Source organism: Polyodon spathula, chromosome 28, assembly GCF_017654505.1.
Source record: "Polyodon spathula isolate WHYD16114869_AA chromosome 28, ASM1765450v1, whole genome shotgun sequence".
Lineage (NCBI taxonomy): Eukaryota > Metazoa > Chordata > Actinopteri > Acipenseriformes > Polyodontidae > Polyodon > Polyodon spathula.
In genome coordinates this window covers 5,386,928-5,398,807 of record NC_054561.1, presented here as the reverse complement: position 1 = coordinate 5,398,807, position 11,880 = coordinate 5,386,928, and the positions used below count along the sequence as shown (strand labels likewise).

General features: G+C 39.6%; 1 protein-coding gene across 2 annotated transcripts; it reads right to left on the bottom strand.

Annotated features, from left to right (window-relative positions):
• Positions 1-1,657: 1,657 nt before the first annotated feature.
• On the bottom strand, positions 1,658-7,871 carry LOC121302042 (cyclin-dependent kinase 5 activator 1-like). 2 transcript variants are annotated; one of them, XM_041231837.1, is made up of 2 exons: positions 7,311-7,871; positions 1,658-5,230 (listed from the first exon to the last, which is right to left on the bottom strand). In XM_041231837.1, the coding sequence occupies exon 2, from the start codon at positions 4,954-4,956 to the stop codon at positions 4,048-4,050; it is 909 nt and encodes a 302-aa protein (XP_041087771.1). In that variant the 5' UTR covers positions 4,957-5,230; positions 7,311-7,871; the 3' UTR covers positions 1,658-4,047. The 2 variants fall into 2 exon arrangements, with proteins under 2 accessions (XP_041087771.1, XP_041087772.1); XM_041231838.1 differs by lacking the exon at positions 7,311-7,871 and adding an exon at positions 6,871-7,295.
• Between the last annotated feature and the right edge of the window lie 4,009 nt (positions 7,872-11,880).

Below are 11,880 nucleotides of genomic sequence, written 5' to 3'. Positions count from 1 at the left end.
TGAATGCAGTAGTTGTATAAATTAAATATACGATTAAAACCAAGATTAAAATGTGTAATTAATCGCGATTATTTTTTTTAATCGCTTGACAGCCCTAATGATAGACCTTCACTATATTCGTCACAGCGGATAATAAGGGGCTTGTGAGAAAGTTAACGAAGCCCATCCTTTATTATGAATAATGAATATGACAGATTTATATTGTCAAGGGCCTGCTCTTTAGGATTTCGCTGACAGTACATAAAAATGCAGCTGAAAGTTGACTACTCATTTTGCTGAGGATGAAAATCAGGGGAAGGGAAAAATTAATCTTATAAAATAGTCCATTGTCAAAACTCTGCACCAACAGGAATCTAGAGTCAGACCAGCAACCTGGAATCATGGCTGATAAAATGTCCAGGTTGCATTAAGGACATGATTAACCTAGGAGACCAGAGCCAGTTTGGCAAGCTAATTACTGTAAATAATTTGCTTTTAGTGGATCACATCAGAATCCGGGGTTGTACAGCATCTATATGTCAGACTTACATTTTTACAAACATCCGAAAACTGCTTAGGATGATTGACATATTCATCAAATGATTTTTTTTCTGGATATTATGAGACAATACACAACTGTGTGTGTGTTGTGAATACACTCACAATACAATCTGCCACAGGATTGTCACTCTTTGTTCTGTCATTATATTGCTTTGTAAAGCACTTCAGGATGCTTTAATACAATTGGTCTTATTAGACCTTGCATTAAATACTATTCATATCTTATTATGGATGAAAAGAGGTTGTTTCACAAAAATGACTACTTAGCCCTGTGAAAAGAACCTAGATAATTATCAATGTTGGATTCAAAAACATTTCTGGATTTAGGAATGCATATACTGTGACCATTTCACATTAAAAAGATTTATGAAATACGCTATGTTTAATGTAAAGTGCTGTTTGTTATGGATTCGGTTTAAACATTATTATTAAAAAATAACATTTCAAATGTAATGTTATTTTGTATTATTATAAGGAACACAATGACGACTCTGAGACCATCGCGGTTTGTGCATCATGAACAATCAGTGCATTTTATTTTCCATCACAGTACAAAAATAAATAAAAATAAGCAGAAAATTAAAATTAAATTACAGTTTGCCTTCCAAAGGTTTCCTTGTAACATTGCCCCCCCCGTCAGGGGCATCCCCCCGTAGGGGGGCACCAGGAAAATGGTGGTTATTTTCGCACATCCAGCGTGTACAGTCACACACATACACAACTGTGTTGAAGGACCGTCTTAAGTTCTATTAAGATAATGTTCAAGATGTTTCTAAAGATTTGTTCAACAAAGTTTACACTGAATGAAGAAACAAAATAACTTGTTTCTTGTTATTTTTTTTTTAATTAGTAGAAGGGTTTGTTTGTTGATGAAACACAACGTACTTAGTTTTTGCAAGTGAAAAAAAAAATGGCACATTTTAGTGTAAACCCCTTATCCATACATTTGGGGAAGGATTCCATGTAACCGGGTAAACATTGGCCCCTACTCATATATATATATATATATATATATATATTATATATATATATATATATATATATATATATATATATATATATATATATATATATATATAACCGTTGCCAAGGGGTCCTTTCCCTGCTTTATATATAATGTATAGCAGAAATCTGTCATTGCTTTGACTTTGTTTTGCTGCTAATTGCCTTCTGTTAATAAAAATACAGATGCAATGTTTGTTCTAGTGCATGGGAGAGAGCTTCTAAGAAAGAAAACAGCTCCTCTCATAAAAATGACAAGGCTTGGGTCACCTATATAGCACACAGTGCATACCAGTGTACAATACCAAGGTGTTTTTCAATAAATTAACAAATACAAAATTAATCAAAAGTCCAAAGATGATACCCTTAAATAAAATTATATTACAGAACATCTATTTGCATGTGCATATTTATATATTTTTTCAATTATAACTGTTTTATTTCTGGGGGTTTAAAAAGCAATAGTGTCTGACAAATAGTTTAAAGAATGCATGCACAACTGTTAAGTGATAAAGCGGGCAAAAAATTATTTAAAAATTCAGTTCCCTTTTACAAAAATCGCTTCCTAAATTGTGAAATGTCCTTGTGGCTTTTTTTTTTTTTTTTTATTAATTAATTTTTGTTCTTTTTTTTTTTATTTAGCAGCATCAGCAGCGTGATCCCCTGTTCATCACACCTTTTTTGCCATCAGGAAAGAAACGAGGAGCCAGCGTTAGACCCGTCCTGGTGCAATTCAATCAGCCCTTTGAGTAACAACTTAGAAATTTGGCAGCAGTACAAGATAACATCAGACCAGTTTGGCTCTGGAAACAATCATAACAAACTTTGCGTACCTTTCAGAATTTCATCAAAAAGACAAAAAAAAGGTTTCCTCTACTTCAACAACAGCAGACGATTACAGCTGTGGAAGGACAATGAGCGTTTGAAATCATTGGCCTGTTATTGTCTTAAATGGGACTTTGTCTGTCATCTGTCGTTTACTGTAGGGGCTGAAAAAGGAAAAGGGTTTAATTTAACACAATACAGTCTAAAATGTTGGAAACCATATTGCTGTTACATCATACTAAAGCCTTTGACACACAACCATTACACTATTGGCTAAAGAATTATTCATTATTTTTGTCTGACGTACTTGGTTTTTACAAGATATTGTTCCTATCCTTGGGGGTTAAAGGTATCTGGGTTGCACTTTAATTGGTTCATTTAAACTGGATGGTCCTGAGGCCAAAATATCTTCTACCAGCCCCATTCTTTTTGGACAGGTATCTGCACCACACAATAAACATCCCATCAGGAACTAAATTGGTACCTTTGTTAGCAGACAACAACCATTGGTTGGTTTAAGGATTGGACTACCTTATAAGCTTGCTACTGTTCTTTGGAAAACCTATCTGTCAGTCTTCCATCCTTCAGAGTTGTTAAATACATTAAATACTAAACAAAAAATTGCCTAAGGGCATGAAGTAGGCATTAGGGAAACTACATCCATTCTTTTTTTCAATAATAAAGTAGGTCAGCTTTAAAACATGCTTATGTGTCAAAGACCATTGCTCAATAGCCATTACTGCTTTTCAATAACCTCCCTCTCCCCACACCCCAACTCACAAAGTGAATTCCTTTCCCTTTTAAGCAGAAGTACACCTATAATGAGCAACTGCATGTGTACAAGATGGCTCTCACAAAAAGAAAGGACTACTGTCTCTCTCAAGATTGGTCAAAACGCTCTATTGAAGGTGAAAATACACAAGCGTTGTTGTTGTGTCACTAAACTCTACATTGCTGTCCTCTCATAGCTTACATCAAGAGGCTGTCACATACATCATAGCCGACACACTTTGAAATAAATAAACGCGGTGCAGACTGGGTTTGGGGGCTTCTGTCCTCCTCACCTCAGACACTTCCATTAAGTTGCCAAGTCGGCAGCAATAAAGTAATTTGTTTTTAGTTTTTTTTTCTGTTTGTAGTGAACAGAGAAGGACTGAAGTTTGGTATTTCATCAAGTCCAAGTCCTGCTTATTCAATCGTCAGGTTATGATGGAACTTGGACAACTCATAAAATTTTCATGATTTAAGTCCAAATCGAAGCTTTTTATTGATTTAGATAGTCCAAAACCAGGTCTAAGATACAGTACTTGGGGATGGACTAAATTGAATGGAACAATCCTGATTCAAGTCCAAATCCAAATCTTGGTGTTTGAATGTTCAAGTCCAGGTCCCAGATGGTATATGTACTGTAACACTCAGAGGCGTGGACTTGGACAACTATAGAAACCTAAACTTCATCATTGTTATTATTATTATTATAAAACATGTCTATGACATGCAGTTTAGCAACTGGGTTACAACACAGACATGTCATCCCTCCATACATTTGCATACCACATAAATGTAGACCAGTTGGATCTAAATTTTGACATGGATATGGCCCTGAACTTGGAAATCGAAATACCAGAATTGAGTTCATCTCGGTTGATTAGAGCCCCTCAAACTCAGTTTCTCGCTGGTTCACCGGTCCAGGCCAATGAGCAGTCGGCTTCGTTCTTCCTCTTTCTGGCTTTCATTCTTGAGGTCGGCAAAGACCTGGGTAAAGTAGTGGGCATCGGAGTTGATCTGCAGCATCTTGGTGCTCATCAGGTTTATGATGGACAGGCAACGGTCCCAGAAGGTCTCTTTAGAGCTCTCTACCAGGAAGGGTTTGAGCGGGTAGGAGATCTCATTGCCCATGTAGGAGTAGGAGAGATAGAGACAGGTGAGCAGCACGGCCTGCAGTTCATGCTCGGTGGCCACTTCGGAGGAGACAACATCTCGACAGAGCATGTAGACAAAGACCACATTGGCAGGCGTGATGAAGCCCTGGTCCTGCCAGCCCTGGAGAAGCAGGGATCGATCCACACTACGTAGCCACAGCACTGGATCTGTAGGGGACAGGTGCTTCAGCCGGTAGCACCGCCTGCAGAGGAACTCACCAAGGCATCTCAAGAGCTCGCTGGTGGAAGCTTGAACGATGACCCTTTTAGGGGTCCCTGCGGCAGTGTTAGAGTTGGAAACGGGTGCCTTTTTGACTGAAGATACAACATTGGTTGATGTCTTGGATCCTGGGATCTGGGCAGGATCCTGGGCAAAAGTGGATAAATTGGCACAGGAGAGAGACTTCTTCAAGTTTTCATTGTTGAGATGGGTGACGTTATTCTGGTAGGCGCTGTTGGGCTGCACCTTCTTGGAACTCTTTTTCTTTGCTGAGACGGCAACAATTCGCTTCCAGGGAAGAACAGAGATGATTGAGCTCCTCTTTAGGTTCTTGTCTTTCGCGTTCTTGCTGTTCTGCACAGCTGTGTAGTGGCCCACAGTGGCTGGTCCATCTTCAAACAGCCCGGCTTTCCTGTAGCTGGGGGAGAGCGATAGTACAGTGCCCATGATACCAAGTGGCAGAAGAGCAAATCTCTCAAGAGAGGGGTAGCTGTCTCACTGCTTCAAAGCCCTGGGGCAGCTGTCTCACTGCTTCAAAGCCCTGGGACCCTGGCTGTGAGGGCTGACTCTATTATGCATTCAAACAGGGTTGAGTGGTGAAAATGAAAATGGTGGTGCCTGTCTGTGCAGTGAAAGATGTAAGATGAATGATGAAAGATAGCTCTCCTGTGTTTGCTGTGAGCAGAAGGCTGGCAGTATTCTCCACTAGGGGTAGTAAAGCCTGTGGAGAGGAGAAGACAGGTAGAAATCACCAGACAGGTAGAAATCACAATGCCTATAATATTCTGAGTTGTGATTCCTGATTCATTAGGCACAGCCAGTATGCTTTTTTTTTTTATTTATTTGTAATTAATCTGGTTGGTAACATATGGATAATTTTGTGACAATGTCTATGTATTTGTATGATCTATCTCGCCATCATTGTACAATGATAAAAAATATATTAATCTGAAATACAATCAGTTTATTTTAAATGCCTGAATACATTGAATATAAGCTGTACTTAAATGAAAATGGTTCTGTCTTTTATCACGTTTGACATACTTTGAGTGCTGTCGATACAGATTTTACCTTTTTTTTTAGTGTGTATAGATACAAATATTTTGCAATAAACCATGGAATCTATAAATATATCAATCTATCCGTGTATCCGTGTTCATAAATTTTATCGAGAGAGCACGCGAGGACCGAAAACATACAGTTCAATTTAAAGAAATTCAGAATATTTCAGCACAGCAATAAAATAGCTCCCATTTCAACTATGAAATCTCATTGCCCATCAATTCCACTCACAATATGTCTAAAACACACATAGCGCTGTGTCAAAACGACCTCGTTTTATGTCTTCTGTATCTATTCTACCTACATCAGACATCCCATACGTCTTCGTATTATCGAGGTTTCTCTGTCGTTTACTCAGCCTGCCAGGAACTCAGCAATTCCGTTTTTTTTTTGGCTCGATCGCAAAATTCTCAAGCAGATGGTGAAGCGCGCTTCTGCATAATCGTACAATTCAAGCAATTTACCGAGCAGCTCTGACATTCAAGAAATCTACAGTAAAAACCATGTGATTTCTGTCACTAATTTGCATTTCCGTTTTGCCAATTTCTAAGAATTGGAAAGGCTGGACCTGTTTTGTTTTCTAGGTGATAGGAGGTGGGTATATAAAATATATTGAAATTGACTGTCTTTATTGTATTTTAACTAATATCGTGTTGGACATATATTTATTTACAAAAAAAAAAAAAAAAAAAAAAAAATGCTTCCAAACTACACTATAATTATGCAGTGTTTTATAATATTAGATGTTTTGTTCAACCACCTATATTATTAATTGTACCACGCATTTGATCATTTTAATCCTGGTCTTAGCTCTGCTGGCATATTTCAATTATTTATTACACTTTGGTATTGCTTTAATTGCCACCAAAACCTGACTTAATTGATATTCTGTGAAGCAATCAAATATGTAAATCTCGAACTTTTAATGTAACAAGGTCCAGGTGACCCGCTCCTACATATTCATCTCGTTTTAAAACAATAAGCAAGTAAACGGAAATATCAGTAAAATATGGCGACCGGTACTGTACATGTATTTAAATAATACATATATACATATCTACATTATTACTTTACGACATTTTTTGCGCTACCTTTAAAAGGGTGGTCGGTCATATAGAAAGGTATTTTATAATAATAATAATAATAATATAAACAACACCACCAAGCCTATTAAAACATGTCTTCTTCAACAATAAATAGCCTAGCACATATATACTGAGCCCGTCTGCTCGGGGCCAAATTCTCAAACGTTAATGCAGATGAATCCGCTCTGAAACATCAAAAAGAGAGAAGTCTTACCTAATCGTGGCGTATTTAGTTTTTTGGAACTATCCTGTCCCATTTAAATTTTCTGCTTTTTTGTTTGTTTTTTAAATGCATTGTCTTAATGTATTTATTTTCGCATTCTGCCTCGGTCCTGTTTAGCAGCAGCGGCGGCGCTGCATACTGTCAACGCAATGGTAACTGTCCAAGGTTCTGAGCTAGCGTCTCAATGCGTGGAAATGCTGTTAACCAAGAGGCAACAATGGAATTTGCTTTTCCAGTTTCTGCTTTTCTTTGTATTGACAAAAAAACATGTAATAAATATCTAGTTATTGTCAAAGATATTGGATTTTCAACGATTTATTGTATTCCGTGTTTTTTTCTTCTTATTTTTGAGCAACACGTACAGAGTGCTGAATAATGGTAGCATGCATTAAGGGTTATAGAGTTGCAAGTGATGACTGCAAAATGCTTACTTTGCGTTGCTTCTTTCCAGGTCAGGACAGCCGCAGTGCCAGTTCCTCACAGGTTTTTTTTTTTTTTTTTTTTTTTTTTTCAGATCACGGGGGAAAAACAAATTTCCCTTTATAATAAAGAATATAAAAATCCTTGTTTTAAAAATTCCCCGTTCTGGGAAAATTCGGAGATTTCATGGAACGTTGCAGTAATAACAAACAGCTGTGTTCACGTCGATGTTGCTAAACGATGCCTGTGGTCTGTGAGAAGGGGCTGGTTATGTGTTTAAGATAGCTGGCGGTGGTTTGTGAGCTGTGTCAGTGCTCAGCTACGGTTGGCGGCGCTGTGATGTTGCAGGTGTGAACTGAACGCACGCTGTCCTCCCCGCTCCACTCCAGAACCAAACATCTCCAAGCATTATTCCAAATAAGGAATCAGTTAGCAAAGCCTGCCCTGCCCACTATTAACCACTGAGGCTTTGTACTGCAATAATACACACATAAAACAGTTTTTTATGCCACATTCTGTTATTGTCAGTTATGTTTATAGCTATCAAGAAAAAAAAAAAAAAAAAATCAAAAACGTACAGCTAGGAAGAATTAAATTAACGTTCCGAGTTGTTTTTATTTTTTATTTATTTAATTATTTTTGTTTTTATTTGTTGTGTCTTGTGTGGCAAATGTTTATTTGTTGTGTCTTGTGTGGCATATTATATGATACTGTACCCTCTATACAGAAGAAATATATTCTTTCTTTTATTTAATTGAAGAGCAACCAAACAAAATGTTACAGATGGATCAGACGTTTTTGGATTTATATTTATATATAAATATATATTATATTATTATAATATTATTTATGATATTAGAATATTATTCGAACAATTATTTATTTGTAGTGATTGTAACTATTATTAATTCTAACGGATGGTACAGGTGACACAATGTACATGCCAACATAATAGTATGCTGTAATTATATCGCAATATATCATCGCAATAAGGCTCTAAGCGTTGACACTGAATGTAAACAACCCCAGGGTAGGTATTGGTTTGACATTGATACATTATAGTAGCTGCCTCCCAAGATAGGATAGTGTTTTAAATTACATAATTAATAAGATCAGTTCACCCACGAACGTTTATGTTCCTGTATCTCCGAGTGGCAACAAAACAGACCAACGAAGTAATCCAAAAATGTACATTGACTCCAGACCCTGTTATGGGAAACAAACGTACCCGAACAAGCAAAATAAGACTATACCTTTAAAAAGCCAGGCGAGGGTGACTGCAGCTGTTACCTGCGCCGCTCCTTATAAGGAGAACAGTTGCCATCATGGGCTCAGTCTCTAAACCCATGTGCAGTCTAAACCCGAGGGAGTGTACAGCAGAAGAGAGGCAGATAGGGGCGAGGGTGGCCTGTAGCGGTGTTCATTGTTTTTATTATATTCATTGTTATTGGTTCTGTTTTTGTTATCGACTTAAACAATACAATCATAAAAAGACATGTTACTGCAACCCTGCCTAGGACAAATGTACTGCGGTGTTCGAGTTCTACACAGGGACTGCGGTGTTTGAGTACTACACAGGGACTGCGGTGTTTGAGTACTACACAGGGACTGCGGTGTTTGAGTTCTACACAGGGAATGCGGTGTTTGAGTCGAGTCTACACAGGGAATGCGGTCTACACAGGGAATGCGGTGTTTGAGTACTACACAGGGAATGCGGTGTTTGAGTTCTACACAGGGAATGCGGTGTTTGAGTACTACACAGGGAATGCGGTGTTTGAGTACTACACAGGGACTGCGGTGTTTGAGTACTACACAGGGACTGCGGTGTTTGAGTACTACACAGGGACTGCGGTGTTTGAGTTCTACACAGGGAATGCGGTGTTCGAGTACTACACAGGGAATGCGGTGTTCGAGTACTACACAGGGAATGCGGTGTTTGAGTACTACACAGGGAATGCGGTGTTTGAGTACTACACAGGGAATGCGGTGTTTGAGTACTACACAGGGACTGCGGTGTTTGAGTTCTACACAGGGAATGCGGTGTTTGAGTACTACACAGGGAATGCGGTGTTTGAGTACTACACAGGGAATGCGGTGTTTGAGTACTACACAGGGAATGCGGTGTTTGAGTTCTACACAGGGAATGCGGTGTTTGAGTACTACACAGGGAATGCGGTGTTTGAGTACTACACAGGGAATGCGGTGTTTGAGTTCTACACAGGGACTGCGGTGTTTGAGTACTACACAGGGACTGCGGTGTTTGAGTACTACACAGGGACTGCGGTGTTTGAGTTTACACCGGGACTGCGGTGTTTGAGTACTACACAGGGACTGCGGTGTTTGAGTACTACACAGGGAATGCGGTGTTTGAGTTTACACCGGGACTGCATCCCGTCGAATCTTTGCGCCGCCCGCCCTTCGGGTTTCCTCGGAGCTCCTTTCTTTCAAATTCGCGTGCACGCGCATCCGTGAGACGAACCGCAGGGAGATTTATTAAAATAATAAAACATAGATAACGTTTCAAACGACTTTTTTTTTTTTTTTTTTTTTTTTTTACCATAGTTTATTAACGTTTCAAAGCACAGTGGTTTGAATCAAAATAGCGTTAGTGCATTATCTTGACGTAATCTGTTGCAGTTGAATCTTATTATTATTGAATAATGCGAAGTGTATCATATTGTAGACTTACATCTTTTAAGACAAATAGTTGATATTCGCAATCTACACAAAATGGACATCACATTTGCGGATCACTTGCATGTGCGTAAACTGCAGGACATCTTCTATGCAATCCATAAATGCTGACACATTGTAATTGATGTGAGAAAATTGCAGGTAAAAAAAAAAAAAACCTTTGTTGTTTTTGTTATTTATCCAAGGTGATTTACAGGTGTTACAGGGCAGTACAGGATTGCAATGTCAGATTAGTATTTAAATACAGTTTAGTTTACAGGAAGTGCAAATACAACTAAAATACAACCTGAACCAGGAAGCAACAAGTTAGAATTACAACCAGTTATATCTACAATGACATACTAGCAGTGCAATAGTGCAAGTTGTTTTTTTTTTTTTTTTTTTGCTTTTTGATATTCCCTCACAAGGGATTTTATTTTAGAGCGGCACCGCTCTGCAGTACTCTTTACCTCATAGTCATCGTCACTAGTTTTGTGGAGATTTTGTCACTTATTTTGGCATTTTTTGGTGTAGCCATGATAAAGCTACTACCCACCATAAAATGTAAAGCTGCTTAAAGTATTTAGACTGTAAAGCAAGATGTGCGCGTGCTTCAGAATATTGACTTAACTGTATCGATTTACCTGTTCACACTAAGCTGTTCCTGTTTGTTGCGGAGCACAGGGAGGAAATGTTGCAGCGAGGTGGTATGCTCTCAGCTTTAGTGTATTTATGTGATGGGATGTCCAGCGGCCCGACCAGGATCCGCGGACTCCTCTGCTTGCCCAGACCGCCCAGTTGGATGCATCAGTCGTCACCACTTGATGGTTGTAAATGACTCCCATTCTTACGCCTTTAGACCCAGTAGTTTCTTGCACAACACTAATTGCACTGTGAACCCCAGTTGAAACAGAGCCAGGCAGTTGCGAATAGCAGCTACCCTGTCCTCTGACAGGTAGGCATGCATTGCAAGGGAATCCATCCAGACACACAAATAAACCATGCTCTACACCAGTGTTAATTTGCTTTTTGCATCATTGAGGGTGAGCCCTAGCCTTGACAGATGCTCCATCACAATCGTTGTCAGTCGTCGTCCAATCAGCCAGTCGTCCAGATAATTCATCACCCTGATCCCTTGCAGCCACAAGGGAACTAGGATAGGATCCATGCACTTTGAAAATGTGCAGTGGGCTAAGGAGTGGCCGAATGGCAGCACGGAAAACTCGAGGACGCTCCCCTGAAAGGCAAAAAGGAGATATTTCCTGTGATGGATAGGAACGTGAAAATACGCATCCTTCAGGTCCACTGTTGTAAACCAGTCACCTGGTCGGACAGACTGGAGGATGTGGCGATGTGTGACCATCTGGAACCTCCTCTTCCTCAAGAACCTGTTGAGGTGTCTCAGGTCTAGGATGTGGCAAAGGCCACCGTCCTTTTTTGGCACAAATACCATGAATAGAACCCCTCTCTTTGAGAGGTGTGTTCTACGAGATGGATGTCTTGTTTTTGAAGTAGTGTTTCTACCTCGTTTGAGGGCCAAGACCTGGAGAGGGTCGTTCACGGGTGTAACAGTGATCCTTTAAAAGGGAGGAGGTCCCGAGTGGAATTTCAGTGTGTAGCCGATGTGTACAGTTGCGAGTACCCAAGAGTCTGAGGTGCAACTGCACCAGTAGCGCAGATGGTGTCGTGCGAAAGGGTTAGTCTGAGGTTGCAAGCCTTTAGGGCCCCTACTGGGGCGGAGGCTGCCTGAAGCGGTTCTGCTGAAACTGTCTCCCTGGGGCCCCCCCCCGTTCTTGCTGCTGGCTCCTTACTGCGGAGGCCTGGAGGCAGTGCCTCTGGTCACTAGGCATACTTCTCTCACATGGTACTTGTACTGATTCCAGAGGGGAATGTTTATACATGTGTCTA